The sequence below is a fragment of the Natrix helvetica genome (genome assembly GCF_964273705.1).
Source record: "Natrix helvetica genome assembly, chromosome: 1".
Taxonomy (NCBI): Eukaryota; Metazoa; Chordata; class Lepidosauria; order Squamata; family Natricidae; genus Natrix; species Natrix helvetica.
Window position 1 is genome coordinate 91,959,171 of NC_138548.1, and position 18,855 is coordinate 91,978,025.

The 18,855-nt window shown below is 41.6% G+C and overlaps 1 protein-coding gene across 1 annotated transcript; it reads right to left on the reverse strand.

The window, feature by feature from the left end:
* Window positions 1-11,240: 11,240 nt before the first annotated feature.
* Window positions 11,241-18,450, reverse strand: DBX1 (developing brain homeobox 1; the record flags this gene model as incomplete). The annotated part of the gene is made up of 4 exons (XM_081934380.1): window positions 11,241-11,627; window positions 14,664-14,863; window positions 17,405-17,506; window positions 18,075-18,450. The coding sequence occupies 4 exons, from the start codon at window positions 18,448-18,450 to the stop codon at window positions 11,241-11,243; spliced, it is 1,065 nt and encodes a 354-aa protein (XP_081790506.1).
* Between the last annotated feature and the right edge of the window lie 405 nt (window positions 18,451-18,855).

Below are 18,855 nucleotides of genomic sequence, written 5' to 3' on the forward strand. Positions count from 1 at the left end.
TCCTTTGGTTCCCTTTTCCTCCCCTCCCCTCCTCCCCCTGTGTCATGGAGAATAAAGCTAATGATTGTACCAGTCTTAAATTATTCATGATTCAATAAATTTGATGCTTATTTATTCAGATGTAATGTCCTTGCTGTCCTTTTTATTCCCTTAGGCTACATCTATGTCGTCATCACCACCATCATCAAAATTAAAATATGTTTTGTGTAGCTCATACTCCATGTAAATGACAATGCAAAAAAACTAGCAGTGTCTCTAGTTCACCAACCCAATATCCTTCTTTTCAAAATCTAAATATTTTTATTTTGACCCCATTATTATCCAAATGACTAAGCAAGTGGTTCTTATCCACCAAGAAACATCTGCATGTATGGAAGATGGCTCTCTGCAGGATTTATGTGGTCATTGCTAAAGAGAGTAAACCAGGAAAAGTTTCTCAAAGTGTAAATTTGGTTCTTGAGTCACCATTCAGATTCCAATATCAAAGATATGGTCTTTACCACTTCTACAAATTATCTAGCCTGAAAAGGAACAGAATAACGGTTGGACGGGACCTTGGAAGTCTTCTAGTCCAACCCAGACAGGAAACCTATACCATTCCAAATAAATAGTTGCCCAATCTCTTCTTAAAAACTTCCAGTGTTGGAGCATTCAGAACTTCTGGAGGCAAGCTGTTCCACTGATTAATTGTTCTCACTGTCAGGGAATTTCTCCTCAGTTCTAGGTTGCTTCTCTCCTTGATTAATTTCCATCTTGTCCTGCCTTCAGGTACTTTGAAGAATAGAATTGAAATACATAATCCACTTTAAATGATCCTAGGCCAAAGAAAACTTGTGTGATGATCAGCTGCAAGGACAGATGGCAACTACTGACATTTAATTTTAAACTCTACAATCATTTAGAGAAAGGGATATCCCAATTTGAGTCTTCACTTCCGTATTGTTGCTATTATTATTTATTATTATTTTTCTGACAATATCATTAAGTTAGGTAGATAGATTGACAAAAAGATTGAATGGCCTTTCACTGTTTATAGGTATTATGTCTGCAAGGCTCATATATGCAAAAAAAGAGAGAGTTATATTACATACAACACAAAAGATTAGAGCATAGCATTCATTCTCAGGATTTATTGGGCAAATTATGATAAGCAAGGTCTTTTTTTTTAATTCTTAGTATAAAAAAGATAGAAGAACATTGAGTTGACTTTTCAACCAGAAACTAAGTGGAATTCAGCTAACGCATACAAGCAAATCTACAATCCTCTTCATCCTGTCTCAATATTCAAAGATTACATAAAGATTATTTTATGACCTATCTGTACTACAGTTAATCTTTAAATCTTAAAAATAAACCCTTTGCCAGTAATTGCCCTGTTTCTGGTAATATGGTAAACAGTTCTGACTGTACATTCTGTCATAGAGATCTTAAGCGTAATCATGAATTTATGTAAAAAGGAACATCCATTAGAACATGTAACAGACTTAATGTACCAATTCGCAGAAAGCTATTTAGTTCTCAGCTGAGGTATATCTCTCTCTGCCAGAAAGCATGATGTTAAAACTCATCAAGGAGAAGACTATCTTAGGCAGCAAACAAAAAGTATTAGTCAGTTAGCTGGAGTAAAAGTTTCTTGTTTCTGATTCCCATCCTAAGTGGCAAGGGATGATGCTTCAAACATTCTGAAGATCAGAGACAAGGACACTTTTTCCATGAAATAATAGAAAATACTTGTAGCTCGGGTTTTATATTTTGGCAGTGGTTTTCTCCCTAAGCTTGTTTCAATTTAACTTCTGAACATTGGGTTAACCAGACTAGTTAACCTCATCAGTAGGACAAGAAAATCCTGCCGAGGATGTTAGGTAATGGAACTTTCAGAAACTAAATTGAAACAAGCTTGAAGAGCAAACCACTGCCAAAACACTTTTTCAGTCTCAATAGATAGACCTTAAACCTGAGCAGACGTGTTCAGAGTCTCATTCAATTCTATTTTCCCCAAGATGATGCATATCTATCCTATAAAGTCAAGAAGGCAACAGATCTACCAAAAGATGTTTTTGAATATTTGTTTATGAAAGTTATTTGCCATCCATCTTGTATCCAATTCTGGATGGCTTATGGAAGAATATAGGCCCACACGAGCCAAAAAGAGACAGCTCAGATTCCAAGCATAATAAAGAGTTAGATACACATCATTGTCCTTAGCTAGGACCTGGTCCTGAACCACCAGACAGCTTTTAATAATAGTATTTTAATAATAAGCCTCCCAATTTACTCACATTTTTTAAAAAGGCAGACTGGGGAGGCTCATTCCTGGCTCCTTTCCAGTATAGATTGAGACTATATTGACATGTCCCAGTCCTTGGGGATATGGAGAGAGGGTTCAGTTAAGTGTATAGAGAGGTTTTGGATTGACATCTCCCTTAGTTGCTTCACTCTTTTTCAGGACACATTTATGGATCTTAACAAGGACCCAGGTGGCTTGGCTGTTAGCCAAGGACAATCCATGAAAATTTGAATCACTTTGATCATAACTGAATAGCACACAAACCTCATGAAGAATCAGACTAGCTGACCAGCAGAGTACGTGGGAAAGAAATCATCTACCAGATGCCAAAATGCGAAAGAATTCTTATTTCTGATTAGTCTGACCATCCTGAATGCTCATCCATTCAAATGAGCAGCCATTTTTTTTCTTATTTAGCAAGTGTTGATAAGACTTTTTTCAAATTGCCCGCAAACACTAGGCCCCACTGACGGTGGCCGTTACTAGCTCTATAGGCCATTTTTATTGGCTTCACATTAGCTTACAAAAAGTGCAACACAAAACCAGCATATATAAACTAGCTGTACCTCCTTACATTATCTGGTTTCTCCTCACACAACAACGTCAAACTGCTTTATGATTCTGAGGAGGGCAGGACCATAGCTTCTTAATACCAAACATATATTTTAATAGGCAGTTTTAGAAGACTGTATTTATCACTTAGGGAGGGAATAAACTATGCCAGGGGTGTCAAACTGGCAGCATCCTGTGCAGGCCATGCCCCCTCCAGCTCTGCAAAGGAAAAAAAATGTCACAATACATCACATAACAGCAGCATGACATCACAAGTTTGACACCCATAAACTATGTACTTACTCTTTGACTATAAGTCCTCGCAATTCCTTGAACTTCAGTTCTTCAGAGGAGTAGACCCCGGGTTAATGGTTTTTTCCTTCTCCTTTTTCACAGCTGGCTTATTTGAAAGTGATTATGGAAGGTAAACAGAATGTCAGTGTACAAAATAAGTCAATGCAATAGGAAAATCACGAATGTTGACTGTAGCAAACGACCAGTTCCTTTACATTTTACAAGTCTGAGCATCATTCATAGAATTTTAAACAAGGAGGCTTAATAGAAACTGACCGCCAGATGGCAGCAAACACAAGTGGATTGCAATACCTGTACAGTACTATTCTGACAATCTATATTTGAACAAATCTATAGTTTTAAAAGATATTTCCAACTCTGTAGTCATGTTTGTAATCCTTTTAAAAAGATTGGAATGGAATGGTGTGGTCGAGGTTAAACATTTCTTCATAAGGCACTTCTCAGAATATTTCGTTGATGTTCTTTAGAGGAAGGGTGCCCTCAAGTCTGTGTCAATTCCTAGATTCTGCCTGGTCAACTCCCTGCAGTTTTTTGGGGAAAGGTTTTTCAGAAGCAGTTTGCTATTACCTGCTTCTTTGGGCTAAAAGACAGTGGCTGGCCCAAAGTCATGAAGCTGGATTTGTGTTGAAAGTGGGATTAGCATTCACAGGCTTCCTGTTACTCGCCAGGTGCTTTAATCACTTACAAGGGATGGTTTGTCAATGTACATTTAGTGATGTAAATCCAGTCACATTTAAGGACTGGAAATCAATGGGTTTTATAAAAACAGAAATAACTAACTTGTCTCACTGATTTCAGCAAGGATTTCCACAAGTACTCAGTGAGGAAGGTAATGATTAATACAATACAATACAATAGGAGAGTTGGAAGGGACCTTGGAGGTCTTCTAGTCCAACCCCCTGCCTAGGCAGGAAACCCTATACCGTTTCAGACAAATGGCTACCCAACATCTTCTTAAAGACTTCCAGTGTTGGGGCATTCACAACTTCTGGAGGCAAGATGTTCCACTGATTAATTGTTCTGTCAGGAAATTTCTCCTCAGTTCTAAGTTGCTTCTCTCCTTGATTAGTTTCCACCCATTGCTTCTTGTTCTACCCTTAGGTGCCTTGGAAAATAGTTTGACTGCCTCTTCTTTGTGGCAACCCCTGAGATATTGGAACACTGATATCATGTCTCCCCTAGTCCTTCTTTCTATTAAACTAGACATACCCAGTTCCTGCAACCGTTCTTCATATGTTTTAGTCTCCAGTACCCTAATCATCTTTGTTGCTCTTCTCTGCACTCTTTCTAGACTCTCCACATCTTTTCTACATCGTGGCGACCAAAACTGAATGCAGTATTCCAAGTGTGGCTTTACCAAGGCATTATAAGGTGGTATTAACACTTCATGTGATCTTGATTCTATCCCTCTGTTTATGCAGCCTAGAACTGTGTTGGCTTTTTTGGCAGCTGCTGCACACTGCTGGCTCATATTTAAATGGTTGTCCACTAGGACTCCAAGATCCCTTTCACAGTTACTGCTGTTGAGCAAGGTACCACCTATACTGTACCTGTGCATTTTGCTTTTGTTGCCTAAATGTAGAACCTTACTCTTTTCACCATTGAATTTCATTTTATTAGATAGTGCCCAATGTTCAAGTTTGTCAAGATCCTTCTGTATCTTTAGCCTATCTTCTGGAGTGTTGGCTATTCCTGCCAGCTTGGTGTCATCTGCAAAGTTGATGAGTTCCCCATTTATTCCCTCATCCAAATCATTGATGAAGATGTTGAAGACTACTGGGCCCAAAACAGAGCCTTGGGGTACTCCACTGCATACTTCCCTCCATGAAGATGCAGTTCCATTGAGGACTGCAAGTTGAGTGCGGTTGGTCAGCCAGTTACGAATTCATCTAGTGGTGATGCTGTCTAACCCACATTCTTCTACTTTATCTAGTAGTAGGTTATGGTCTACCTTATCAAATGCCTTACTGAAGTCCAAGTAAACTATATCTACGGCATTCCTCTGGTCCACTAATTTTGTCACATTATCAAAGAATGCAATAAGATTAGTCTGGCATGATCTGTTTTTGACAAACCCATGTTGGCTTTTGGCTATTACTTTGTTTGCTTCTAGGTGTTCACTAATTCGTTGCTTGATTATCTTTTCCAGAATCTTTCCTGGTATTGAGGTCTGGCTGATAGGCTGATTGAATCATATTGTTATAAGCTACTGTATATAGCTCATCCATGGTGACAGGAAGGACATCGGCCATTAAAAACTTTGCTAGCTCCATTCAATTGCCCAGACTCCACCCCACAAGGGATTATGGGGTTGTTAAATGATTATGATACAGCTTATCCATCTCACATGATGTGATTCTGGGTAAAAGCCAACAGGTCATTAAAAACAATTTGAAAAAGCATACAAAAAGTAAAGGTAAAGGTTCCCCTTGCACATATGTGCTAGTTGTTCCTGACTCTAGGGGGCAGTGCTCATTTCCATTTCAAAGCCTAAGAGCCAGCGTTATCCAAAGGTGTCTCCGTAATCATGTTCCGGCATGACTAAACACCGAAGGCGCACGGAACGCTGTTACCTTCCCACCACAGAGGGTTCCTATTTTTCTACTTGCATTTTTTACATGCTTTCGAACTGCTAGGTTGGCAGAAGCTGGAACAAGTAACAGGAACTCACTCCTTTACGCGGCACTAGGGATTCGAACCGCCGAACTGCTGACCTTTCTGATCGACCAGCTCAGCGTCTTAGCCACTGAGCCACCGCATCCAAAAGTACAAAACGTAATATTATGATAAGGCTTAGAGAGAGCATCAGATTATGAACAATCGGGCTACCTCATTAGATTTCCATCTCCTTGGGACCCCCAGGTCTGATGAAACAACCAGATTTTAAGGGACTTATGGAAAGTCAGCAGAGATAGGACCAATCTCATCTGGGGGGGCAGGGGGGAAATGTTCCAGAGGGTGGGTGCCAAGGCAGACAAGCCTTGTCTCCTGTTTCCCATCAGATGGAGCTCCTTAGCAGATAGGATTCATGGCAGACCTCTCCTGCTGGACCTAATGGGACAGGCAAACATAATATCTTTCATTTTTATTTTATTTCTCAAACAAAAATAACAAATCTGAACAGACAAAATAAGAAAATCATAATGTAATAGGAACAACAGGCAATCTGGTGCACTTACACACGTTCCATTAGTGTGAGGTCCACAGAAGTTAAATTAGAATTAAAACTGTGAATGTTGATGGCGGAGACAACTGAATCAGATAAGATATTGCAGACTTTGACACTTCTGTTACAAAAACCGATTTTTTTTTACAACCAAGATATTTATATTAATCTCTTGGTTGTAATTAAGTTTAGTTACTTCTTAAGTTAAATTACTTCCTAATTAAGTTGAATTAAGTCTTAATTAATCATTCACACATGTTACATTACAATTAAATTAAGCAATCATTTACAGGTAAAGCACTACTATGTACAATTTTGTGTGCTATACCTAAATCTGACTGCAAGTGTCGCAATTCTAAACTATCCAAACTAAGAATTTCAACCTTAGGAGCGTAAGGTATTCGATTATGGACAGAAGAATGCAAAGTTTTCCTTGCAAATTACTTCTGAACTTGTTCAATTGTATTAATGTTCGATATGTGGTAAAGATTGCAGACAATTGAACAATATTCTAGGAGAAGCCAGGGGGAGACATAGTCCCTCAGATAACCCAGCCTCAGCTGTGAAGGCTTTAAAGGTCAAAACCAGCACTGTGGCCCCAGAAGTACACTGGCAACCAATAGCAATAGCAATAAGTACCTAGATTTATATACCACTTCATAGTGCTTTTACATCCCTCTCTAAGTGGTTTACAGAGTCAACATATTGCCTCCAGGAATCTTGCTCCTCATTTTAGCAACCTTGGAAGGATGGAAGGATGGATCAACCACGAATTGGTCAGGATTGAACTCCTGGTAGCAAGCAGTGAGTTAGCCTGCAATACTGCATTTTAACCACTATGCCACCACAACTTTTTTGATGAAGCATGTGAAGCGGAAGAGTCACATGTATCATTTAATCACTGCCTGCACCAGCACCTTAGCTGAATCATCTGGATACTCTTCAAGGACAAGCCCATGTGGAGGAGATTACAGTAATCCATTGTGGAGATGACCACAAAGGCATGAGTGGCCATGAACAGAGCCTCCTGGTCCAGGAATGGGTACCAATGGTACACAACATGCAAAGGTCCTCCGAGCATCACCACTACCTGCTCTTTGAGCAGGATTCATGAATCTAGGAGGACCCAAAGTTATTCTCCAGAACTCTTTGGGGCAGTGCCACTCTATTCACTACCAAAGATGGCAGAGTCTCAGCATCAGCAGGCTCCCAAACCCAAAGTCATCAGCAGTCTTGCCTGGGCTCAGTTGGCACACTGGAGTGTATTTTAATAAAGCCCCTGCATTCAAAATGCTTTTTTAAAGAAGTAGACGTGAAAAGGTCAGGGAGAAAGACTAAATAAAGAAGAAATTTCCTGACAGTGAGAACAATAAATCAACGGGACGGCTTGCCTTTAGAAGTTGTGGCCGCTCCCACACTAGAGGTTTTTAAGAAGAGACTGGATAGCCACTTGTCTGAAATGGTATAGGGTTCCCTGCTTGATCAGGGGGCTGGACTAAACAAAAACCTCCAAGGTTTCTTCCAACTCTGTTATTCTGCATTCTGTAAAGTTCACTTAACTTTATCCCACATGCCACTCTCTTTTATTGCTTCCCCGATTTCCTGAGATTGCAATGTTAACAAAAACATCACCATAATTATAGGTTAGGATTAGGATATTGTATGGGTGGCATGAAGATGTTAGTCCTGAAGCCTAAACTCTCCTAACCACATGTTCTGCACACCACCATAATATAACACTTTGGTGCTAATTTTAGTAAAATAAAATTTTACTTTACTAATTTTATTTATTTTACTGTATTGGTAAAACAAAACAAAACAAAACAAAAACTGCATTTTCCTAACATGTCCAAATAGGACTGAAAGAGCTGCTTTGGTGCTTAGAATAGAACAGAATAGAGTTGGAAGGGACCTTGGAGGTCTTCTAGTCCAACCCCCTGCCTAGGCAGAAAACCCTACACCACTTCAGACAAATTGTTATCCAACATCTTCTTAAAGACTTCCAGTGTTGGAGCATTCACAACTTCTGGCGGCAACTTGTTCCATTGATTAATTGTTCTAACTGTCAGGAATTTTTTCCTTAGTTCTAAATTGCTTCTCTCCTTGATTCCTGGAGTCTGAGGAAGGCTCTGGTGAGGGCTCTGTGTTGGAAGCAGAGAGGGGGCCAGGGCCGTCTGACAGTTATGAGCTGCCTTTGGAGTCAGATATCAGTGGGGCAGAAGAACAACTGGATCCTGTTCCCAATGTGCGCATGTTCAGAGCTGCCAGGAGAACAGCTAAGGAACAAGGACTGACTCGGGAGTCAAACTGAACTCCCAACTAGGCACGAATTTATGAAGACTACTGATTCCATATATTGCTTCTAAAGTATGATTCCTGCTTTGGTTCACACATCTGCTTTCAGCTGGTTGAATTCCAACATTGTCTCCAATCTTTGGACAGTCCTAGGTTTTAATCAGAAGACTGAGATCCAACTAGGATTTGATTGAATTACAGACTTTTGACTGAAGTTTCTTTTGTTTCATCACTATAATTGACGCTATCACGAATAATATTGACAGTATTGTTTATTCATTTGATTAATGTCTTCGGCTTATTTGCTGGGTCATAGGACAGTGGTGGAAACTACTGTTTTGTAAAACCAGTCTAATAGTAAACTAATATTTGGCATATCACCGTGCCACCAGCAATCTTCCTGAGGCCCTCTTGCTGAAGCTGATTATCCCATAGGAAAGGCTAGAAGTCCTCAAATAGGACAAGAACAATTATTTCACTTCTTAAAACTGTGGAATGGAATGTGTGCATATAAAAGGTAACAATATCTGCGGAATAACTACAGATGAACTACAGATAGTGGCATTTATGGAGACAAGAATGTTGTGGCCTTCAAGCTGCCCATCCCTCCTTCTATTGTCAGTTTATTCCAAATTGAATAAAGTTGTTGATTTCCAGCTGACAACCAATAATTAGTCAGTAACTGTCTTGCCCCTGTTGGACTCTGACTCTGAGATGGAAGACGAATAGCTGACAGAGCAGGAGAGTGGCTCCTGGCTGTGGAGGAAACTGGGGAAGGACAAAATCAGGCTGGGCAGAGCAGGGAAGAGGTAGAAGCAGGAAGGGGGGGTTCAGATGAAGACCAAGGCCCACCCTCTCCTCCTCCTAGGGCACGCAGGGAAGAACGCAGAAGAGAGCAACGAGGATTGTGTGGCTTATGAGGAAGGAAAGGACCCCAATTCCCTTCACAAGACACACCTGGGGATGGAATTTAAAGTAGAGGCAGTTGGGAGGGGGAGTTTGTCAGGAACAAATCCTGAATTCATCTAGTGCTGAGAGTTGTGGCCTGCATTCCTGGCATTCACCCTGACTGCTTATTGTCGTGCTTCTGTGTGCTTATCTTGCCTTGTTGAAATTATTCACTTCTTAGGCTCATTACCATGCCCTGCTGGAGTGATTGATTGCAGTCATTCTGCTTACAGCATTTGGACTGGTGTATCTGCAAACAGAGGCCGCTGCAGGTTTGTGGGAGAGTTTTTCTCCAGGCCAGAGAGTAACGGGATGTTGGGGGCAAAGTTGGAGCCAATAAAGGAACTCATACTGGTTCTCTGGTTGTGTTGTCTTTGAGCTACACACCGGGTCATCACAGTAACTTTCCTATGCTTGTAAAAGTAAATTAGCATTGGAGACACATATGATAACTTTTACTGATTTGCAAAGTTCCAACACAGCAGCCTTCAGGGGTCGTGTCTGGAAACACCTTATTGCAAATTCTTCATAAATAACAGGATGTAAATGCTTTAAAAAAGCACTCCAATTCAATAAAAAACATTTCAGCCTTGCAGACTATTTAAAAGATCCTTTGCTTCATTTGTAAAATATACATATTTAAATCTGTACACAGTAAGAATACAAAATAACATTTGATATAAGTTACATAGCTAAAATCTAATCCCTTAGGCTTTAAAAAAATTACAAAAACACACATATACAATCAACATCCTCCTTTCCCACCATATACAATCAACTATACAAAGCTTTCTGCTTTATCTGTAAACTTACAATAGCCTTGGTATAAAATATCCCTACAAACATGAATATACAAAATAGTGTACAGTTCGTATCTGCTGTGCAAAGACAGCAAAATTTGACTAAAAAAATCAAACAGGCAAACCTGTGTCCTTATACCCACATATACATGTTCAATAGGCACAAAGATGAAAGACCTTGGGAAGAAAGGGGAAACTTTGATGATGGCGATATCTGTGATATTTACAAATAAATTTTTATACTTGGAAAAAAAATCAAGGAAATAGGGGGAAAGGGCTGGTGGGTGAGATATCGAAATATCTTCATGTGAAAAGTATATTGTCAATAATTTATCCCCGGTGACACAGCAGTTTGGCATGGTAGTCAAGTCACGAAGTTAGTTTCTCCAACTTGGTCCAGTCTAGAAATGTTGGATTCCTCTCCTTATTGTTCTTAGCCAACTTGGCCAACACCTCTAGAAGGCACATGCGCACCTACACACACACACACACACACACACACACTTCCTTACAAGGAAAATTGTTAATCAGCCCAATCCTTTGGTGAAATAACAGTCTCTACTGTTATTTGTAACACAACCTGCAACTGAGATTTTTTTTTCTCTATGCTGTATCCATATAAACTTAAAAAACAAATAGATTTTTAAATAAGAATGCTGGCTGATTAGGCAAAACCTAACAGATTATAACAGCTAAGGCTTCACATCTTGGATAGCTTTAGCATGTGGCATGCAGAAGTCGGGTAGATGAATGGTGACCGTTGCATTTTCCGCATGAAATGCATGGATGTGAAAAGGCATTACCTCTTCAATCAAATAGCCCTTAATTTATGTACAACCCCTCAATGTCCTCTTTTTTTTTCATAAGGAGAAGGTCTCTACGAAACTGTGATCTCCTCATCTTCCTCCTCCTCCCCTTCTTCCTCCTCCTCTTCTTCCGAGTCTGAAAAGTCTGATGGTTTACTGGGACTGCTGGAATGTGTGGGGGAGGGTAGCATCTGGGAATCTAGCCTGTCTCTCTGATGTGTGTGATCTGTGGACGGGTGGTATGCTAAAGAATGTCTAGGGCTCACTGGGTACAATGGGAGAACTGCTGCTGCTTCCTCCTCTTCCTCTCCAATGCCCTTCTTGCCCACGTCACTGAGGTCTGGGTGAGGGTTGAACTTTGTGGGTAAGGTTTGTTCCCGGCAGCCACCAGATGACAGGAGTTCTCTCTCTTTGGAGTTTCTCCATTTCATTCTTCTGTTTTGGAACCAGATCTTTACCTAGAATGTTCAAATATACAAGAAAGGAGATCAGGATAAGCATACACCTGACTTGCATCAACCTTGAAATACTTTTCTGAGGCCAAACCTTTCAAAAACTGACGTCCTTCCCTTCTTTCAAAGTTCCAATGAGTCCATATACAATAGAGTTATGTAGAAAATTGATACAAATGAATGCATTTGGGGAGATTTCAATTTCAAAACCTGCCAAGGATAATGTTATAGTTTGGTCTAGTGCAGGGGTTTCAAAAAAAGGGACAGGGTGGCTCAGTGGCTAAGACGCTGAGCTTGTAAATCAGAAGGTCGGCAGTTCAGTGGTTAGAATCTCTAGTGCCGCGTAACAGCAGTTACCTAGCAGTTCGAAAGCATGTAAAAATGCAAGTGGAAAAATAGGAACCACCTTTGGAGGGAAGGTAACAGTGTTCCATGAGCACTGTCCCCTAGAGTCGGGAATGACTAGCACATATGTGTGAGGGGAACCTTTACCTTTACCTTTGAGGGATGTCAAACTTGCGTCATTGTATTGAGATTTTTTTCCTCTTCACTAAACTGGACATGGGTCTAGCCAATGCGTTTACGCATCCAGCCCACAGGCCGCAAGTTTGACACCCCTGGTCTAGTAATTAAGGCACTAGACTAGTAACCAGGAATCTGTGAGTTAGGTATGAAAGTCAGCTGGATGACCTTGAGCCAGTCATTTTCAGCCTAATTTATTTCAGAAGGTTGATGAGGGAGAAATAGGAGGAGAAAAGTGTATTAAGTTCCCCACTTTGAGGTATTTATAAAAATAATAACGCATTAAAAATATAAATCTAATCTACAATATAAACAAAGTGCTGCAGAAATCTATAGGATTCCTCCAGAATAGAGGTGGGTTGCTTCTGGTTCGGCCCGGTTCGGGTGAACCGGTAGTGGCGGCAGCAGGAGGCTCCACCCACCCGCTGGGACACTTCTGCTCACACACAGAAGTGCCGTGTGCGCAAGCACAAGCAAACCAGTAGCACCAGGATTTGCTCCAGAATTATCAGAGTGGTCTAAAAATTCACATCTCATTGTTAAATATAAGATTTTTGTACTATAGTTTTTTAATGACACTGCGTAACAGGCCTGACCCTGTTTTTGGCTCTCCGGACATGTAACCTTGCCAAAGGTGGCAGGAACTTGAAATGGAAGAAAACTTAGTTTTTCTTCTTTTCAATTTAAGAAGCAAATCAGTTATAAGAAGAAAATAATAAAAAAGGAAAGTTATAAAAACCTGGATAAACATAATGGGAAGAATATATATATAGAAATCTGGGATTAGTATTGTATAAGTACATTAATTAATTACATTAATTAAAGTACATTAAGGAGATTTTTTTTAAAATCCATATTCAAATACATTTGAAAAGATTAAAATAATTTATTGTAGGAAACAGCTTGTTAGTAAGACTAAAAATGGAGATGAAAATTGAAGAGAATAATTCTCCACACGTAAATAAAAATGTAAAATAAAGTCAAGAAACTTATAGTAGAATTGATTAGTAGATTACAAAAGGTAGTATAGCATTTTTTCTGATTTCCTCAAATAGATTAGCTTGCCGAACTAATTCAGTATACTTTTTAATCAGAGCTGACGAAGTAGACTAATTTGATTGTAACACCTCAACCCATATACAACCCATATTTTAACTATGCTATAATTTTAGACCAATATTGGAATTATTTTATGATCATATCTCAATGACTTGCTGATACAGATTTAAATTGAATTTTATGCTATAAGAAGATCCAAGGTGATTCATGAAATTCTTACCCCATATCTTTTCCTCACATTGCTTTGGATTTTCAGGTAACTTTCTTGAAGTTATCATAATACTGAAGAAGTTCCTTGGATTTTAAAATCTAATGGGAAGTTTTCCTGAACTATTTGCCTGAACTTTTCTTACACAGAGCGAAGAATTTACCCACAGCTCCTCCACATTTACTAAAATAGTTCCTTTGCACCTTTTTTTCTGCAGCTTTATTTACTCTTTTACTTTTAATATCCCGATTTGACACCCTGTAAATATTTTGGACTCGTTTCTATAACCCCAAGTCATCAGCTACAACCAATATTCATCCTTAATATTCAGTAATAACTGTTGTCAATTAAAATTAGATGTTAGGACATTATCTGATTAAAATAGTCCCATGCAATCTGCTTTTATCTTTATCTCTGTAATTCCAGTCCCCATATAGCCCCACCTTTTTCAGATAAGGATATGGAATGCTGGGACTCTTGATTCATAAGATCTCAGGTTCTTGCCCCCTTCTTTAACTACCAATTCATCTTACAGTTCACCTTAGAGATCAGACCCACTTATAATGATCCCATTGATTTTCTAAAATAAGAAAGCAAGACCCATATCTCCATCCCATCTAGGGTGTGAATCTGAGTGGAAAGAGAGAGCGCAAGCATCTTCTCTGTGGCTCAACTCTTTTTAAAAACTATTTATTTAATTGGATAAATATTCTCATCCTAAATTCTCTGCTGTCCTCATTTGAAAGGTTTGACCATGCTAATCTTGTTTAAGGATTTTACGGGATTATATAAATACCTTCACTTTTGTCTGTAAGCCTTTTCGGTATGCCTTGGGCATGCTGCACTTGCATTGCTTAGTATTCCACTGGATGCTTTTACATTAATTTCAAATCCCAAGCTTTCAAGAAGAGACCGGTCTGCCATCTGTCAGAAATGGTGTAGGGTCTCCTGCTTGAGTTGGAGGGTTGGACTAGATGACCTACAAAGTCCCTTCCAACTCTGTTAATCTGTATCTGTAGTGGCAGCCCCTTAGAGCTGTTGTTCCATTCACTCTTTTCTGGTTTCACACAACACATCGAATAATAAATTAACTTCACCAGCTAGGTTTCCACCTTATCCCAGGCCAAATATGATTGGCTAATTTGTTGCTTATTGTAATTGGGTGGTTTAGGCTATAAATTGAGAAACAACTCACAAACTGCCTGGAGATTATTCACCAGTTCATATGACTGGATAGCAGGATAAAGAATTACCTGGGAATCTTTCAGGCCCAGCTTAGCTGCCAGTTTTTTCCTATCTGGTTTGCTGATGTATTTCTGTTTCTGAAACATTTTCTCCAGGGCTTTTCGTTGTACATCTGAAAAAACTGCCCTACGGAGCATCCCTCGGCGAGGTTTCCCTCGGGCAGCCAGGGGCCAAGAGAATGTCCCAGGGATAGGCACCACAGAGGAGGCTGTGACAAAAGAAGAAGAAGAAGCATTATTGGTGAAATCATCTGGAAAAAAATGGAGTCAAGGATAGCCCTGTCCCCAAGAGGGCATCTCTATCTATTCAAATTAATGAAAAATCTCCCTGAGATTTGCATGCCTAAAGATAGGGCCACTAACTTTAGTTTTCCCTTCTCTCTTATTGTGGCTTCTTTCTCTTTTTCTTTACACAGACTTATACAGATCTAGCAGAGCACAACTACTAATTTGAATTCACGAAACAAACTTGCTCTTCTTTCAGTAAATGTAACTTGATTCCATTTCATAGATCATGTCAATGAATTTACAGCCAGCTTGTTTTGTTACCAAATCCAAAGATATGAGAACAGAACACAAAAGAGCTAAAAAAAAAAAAGGGGGGGGGGGTATTTTTAAAAGTTTCTTTTACTGGAAGATTTTTTTAGAAGTATACCACACACATCATTACACTCAAAATAAAATAAGGAACTTCTTTTAAAGCTAGAACAAAGCCTTCCTTTTTACATAAAAGTTGTGGTCAATGGGTATTCATCCTCTTTTTTTAAAAAAAATATGAATCTTTCCTCCCTCTTCCTTACAAAACTTGTAGAATTCATTCTGGAGACATGAAAAGTAACAGCTAATTAGCACATTGACTGGTTCCCAATGGGATTGGTATGATAAAAAGGGCAGAGTTTTGCCTTTAAGTGGAAAGAAAAACTCCCAAAGAGAAACAGAGATTCTAATGAAGCGTGAATAGTAATTGTGTAGTAATGAACTAACAGAAAAAGACTGAGGACAAGCAGCTAAAGCCATATATTATTTGAACAAAAGAGATTTACACTTTCAAACTAAACACAACTGCATGCCAAGCTGCTTGGGGAGAATACTGATGACACAGCCTTCTCTTTCCCCAAATCATTTTCATTAAATGAACATGAAAAGCTATATATAAAGCTCAAGTTGTTTTTGTTGGGCCATTCAAGGACTGGAGAAAGGAAGCACATTCTATTATCAAGAGAATGAATGGAAGAGCTCTTGGCTTTTGGAACAGAATATATGCAGTTAAAGCAATATTAGCATTGTTATTTTTAGTCGTAATTTTACTCGGTTCCAAAACTAAGATCTGAAGGGTTTTTTGGTTTAGCTATTTAACTAGTTCATTGCGAATACAGAATTTTCTGCAATTTTATGACCTCTGCTAGCAAGACTAAAGTGTAATAGGAAGCATATGAGAATGAGCTGGTGTCTAACCCTCCCTTTCTATTGCTCTCTTTACATGTGTGTCTCTAATTACAAATGAAGTTGGAAAATCCAAACAGTATGAATTCTTCAGAAAGGATGATTATGTTTTTATATTGCTTCTGGAACATCTCTCTAGACATTTCTTTGAGATATTCCAATCTTTTAAAAAAATCATTGGGAGAGATGGCAGGGGACTTATTGGTGAATTCTTAATGACTTCTTTTCCAAGTACTGATTAGTTGCTTTGCTACAGTCTTAGCTGCTCTCTGTGTATTTTCTTTTTTTTTTAATAGAGAGAAATATTGGTCCAGCAACATTAAGAACAGGGCAAATTGTTCAGTTCTTGGCTGAAAGTATATAGATATGCCTTGCTCTATTTTCTTTAGTCTTATTCTGCAGTGACACAGACCCCGCCTCCATTCCAAGCCTTCTTTGATGTAACAACTCACCCGAAACAAACTTTTTGGAGAAGAGAGGGTTGAAGAAGGTTGCCTTCGGCCACACCGAAGGGCCCAAACAAGGGAGCTCCCCATGAGGTCTTGTGAAACCGTTGGCAAAGCGAATGACCCTTAATGAGAAATTAGCCCATGGCTGGTAAATGTCTATCAGCAGCACGGCAGAGTCAGCGCCGGGTCTGTGTGTGGCTGCCCGGAGGGAGCTGACCAAATTGGTCATGGTGCTGAAACTTTTGTTGACGAGCGGGCGAAAAAGCCGCGACTCTGTGGGAAAACCGCCGCCCAGAAAGGAAGGCCGGCAGCAGCTCAGTCAGAAATCAAGCGCCTCACACTTGGACCGTGACCATCCCCGGCTAATTTGCAGTGCCGGGGAAAGGCGTGGGGGAAAGAATTGGGAAGGAAAGTGTCACGCAGTCGCCGCCTGTGCTAAATAGGGCATCAAATTGGCGCGACTGATTCTTGAATGTTGTACCCCGTCCAACCTCTGAACCGGAGGCCCGTCCTTCCCTCCTCTCCCCTCCCCATCCCTCCAAGGGAGAGAAGGAGGCGATTTCAAGAAATGCTCACAACAAAAGGAATAGCTTCGGGGATGTCGTTAGGTCGAGACGCTGTGGCAGGAATCCAGGAGGAGGAGGAGGAGGAGGAGGAGGAGGAGGAGGAGGAGGAGGTTCAAACGCAGCAGAATCAGCTTATACCAGGTTGAAACCCAACTAGGAAGACCCACGGCCATATACCGGTACAAACCTTTTCCCCGCCCCCAAGGCTACTAAGTAGGGCAGTCGAAGAGAGCAGGGAAAGCAGGGATGAGCAGTTGAAGAAGAAGCCTCCTCCACCCTCCCTCAAACTTACCTGGGAAATAAGACGACCGAATAAAAGGTTGGAAGGAGCCTTCGAAGTAAGGGAAGGAGAAGGTCTTGACGGGGACGTTCTGGATCAGCGCAGGCGAAGTCTCTGGTGAAAGAAAAGGAGGTTTAGCAAAGACCCCAAGAGCGTCTCAAGTGAGAAGCCCACATTTCTCCGCTCTCCTGCAGAACCAAGCGAAACACTTGAGATCCGAACTGCTCTTCTGGTTCACCAAACGGATTGGATCCCGCTTCCTTTATTGGCCAGCTCCCGTTGCTCTGGCGGGAACCAGGAGAGGAGCGACTCGGGCCAGTGGTTTTCGGGACCATTGGCAGATTTGTATCTGGTCCCGGGTTCTCTCCCCCTAATAGTCACCCGGGGTCTGATTCATTTTGCGCGGGCGGGCCGCTTGCGGAGGCATGAGCGCGCCTGCTCCCTTTGGTGGAGCCGGGTTCTCTTTACGCGTCCCAGACCCACCTGGTCGATGACGCGCCACTCTGCGAGTCCCTCCTTCTACCTTCCTCTCGGAGGAGGGAGCACGGTCTTCGCCCTTCGGCTCCATTTACCACCCACCTGGTTTCTCCCTCCTTCCCTTCCTCCCTCCTTTCCCGACAATCTTTGCAAAGGGCCTCGCTTGGCGAGGCGGGCGCCGTTGACGACGCGCTGGCCCGCTTACCTGTCCGCGGAGGGGAAGACAGGATGGCGTTGACTCCGAACTTCAGGAAAGTGGCGTCCCCGCTGGAAGAGATCGACGAGCGCGAGGAGCAGCCGGTCTTGGCGCCGGAGGGATCGGCAGTCGCCAGCTCGGCTGAGCTCGCAGCTTCGGTCCTGGCTGCCCCGACGCCGGCCACTGGGGGAGACAAGCTGGGAGTGGGGGCGCTTCCTCGCGGTGGGTAAACTGTCGGCCGGCCGATCCTCAGGAGATCTTCTACCAAGAAACCGGAGGGGCCGGAGAAGGCGGACTGCAGCGTCTGAGGCAACGTGAGAGTCGGGGTCGGTCGCAAGAGACTCGGGTACACGGCGGGAGGCGCCAGCAGGCTTGGGAACATCATGGCCCGGCCAAGAGAGAGAGCCAAGAGCGGGAGGCAGGCAGGCAGGCGAGCGAGCGAGGGAAGAGCGCTGTACGCCGAGAAACGGAGGGAAGCCCTGGCTTACAATGGCTACCACTAATAACCGTCACACGGTGCTTGGGTTCTCCCCCCCTCCCCCCTATTTTCCTCCTATCCCTGCCTTCCCGACGGCCACCCTCTTCGGCAGAGATCCACCTCGCGAGTCGGCCGGGGGTCTCCTGGCCCTTCCTCCGCCGCGGTGGGTTTTATAGTGGTCAGCGCCGCCGAGGCGCTTTCAAAAGTGACAGCTCGAACAATAGGGGTGCCTCCACTTGAGTTTCATTCATCGGGCGCTCGGGGCTCCCTCATTGGTCCAGGGGTGCAATTTATGATTGGATTAGCCTTCAT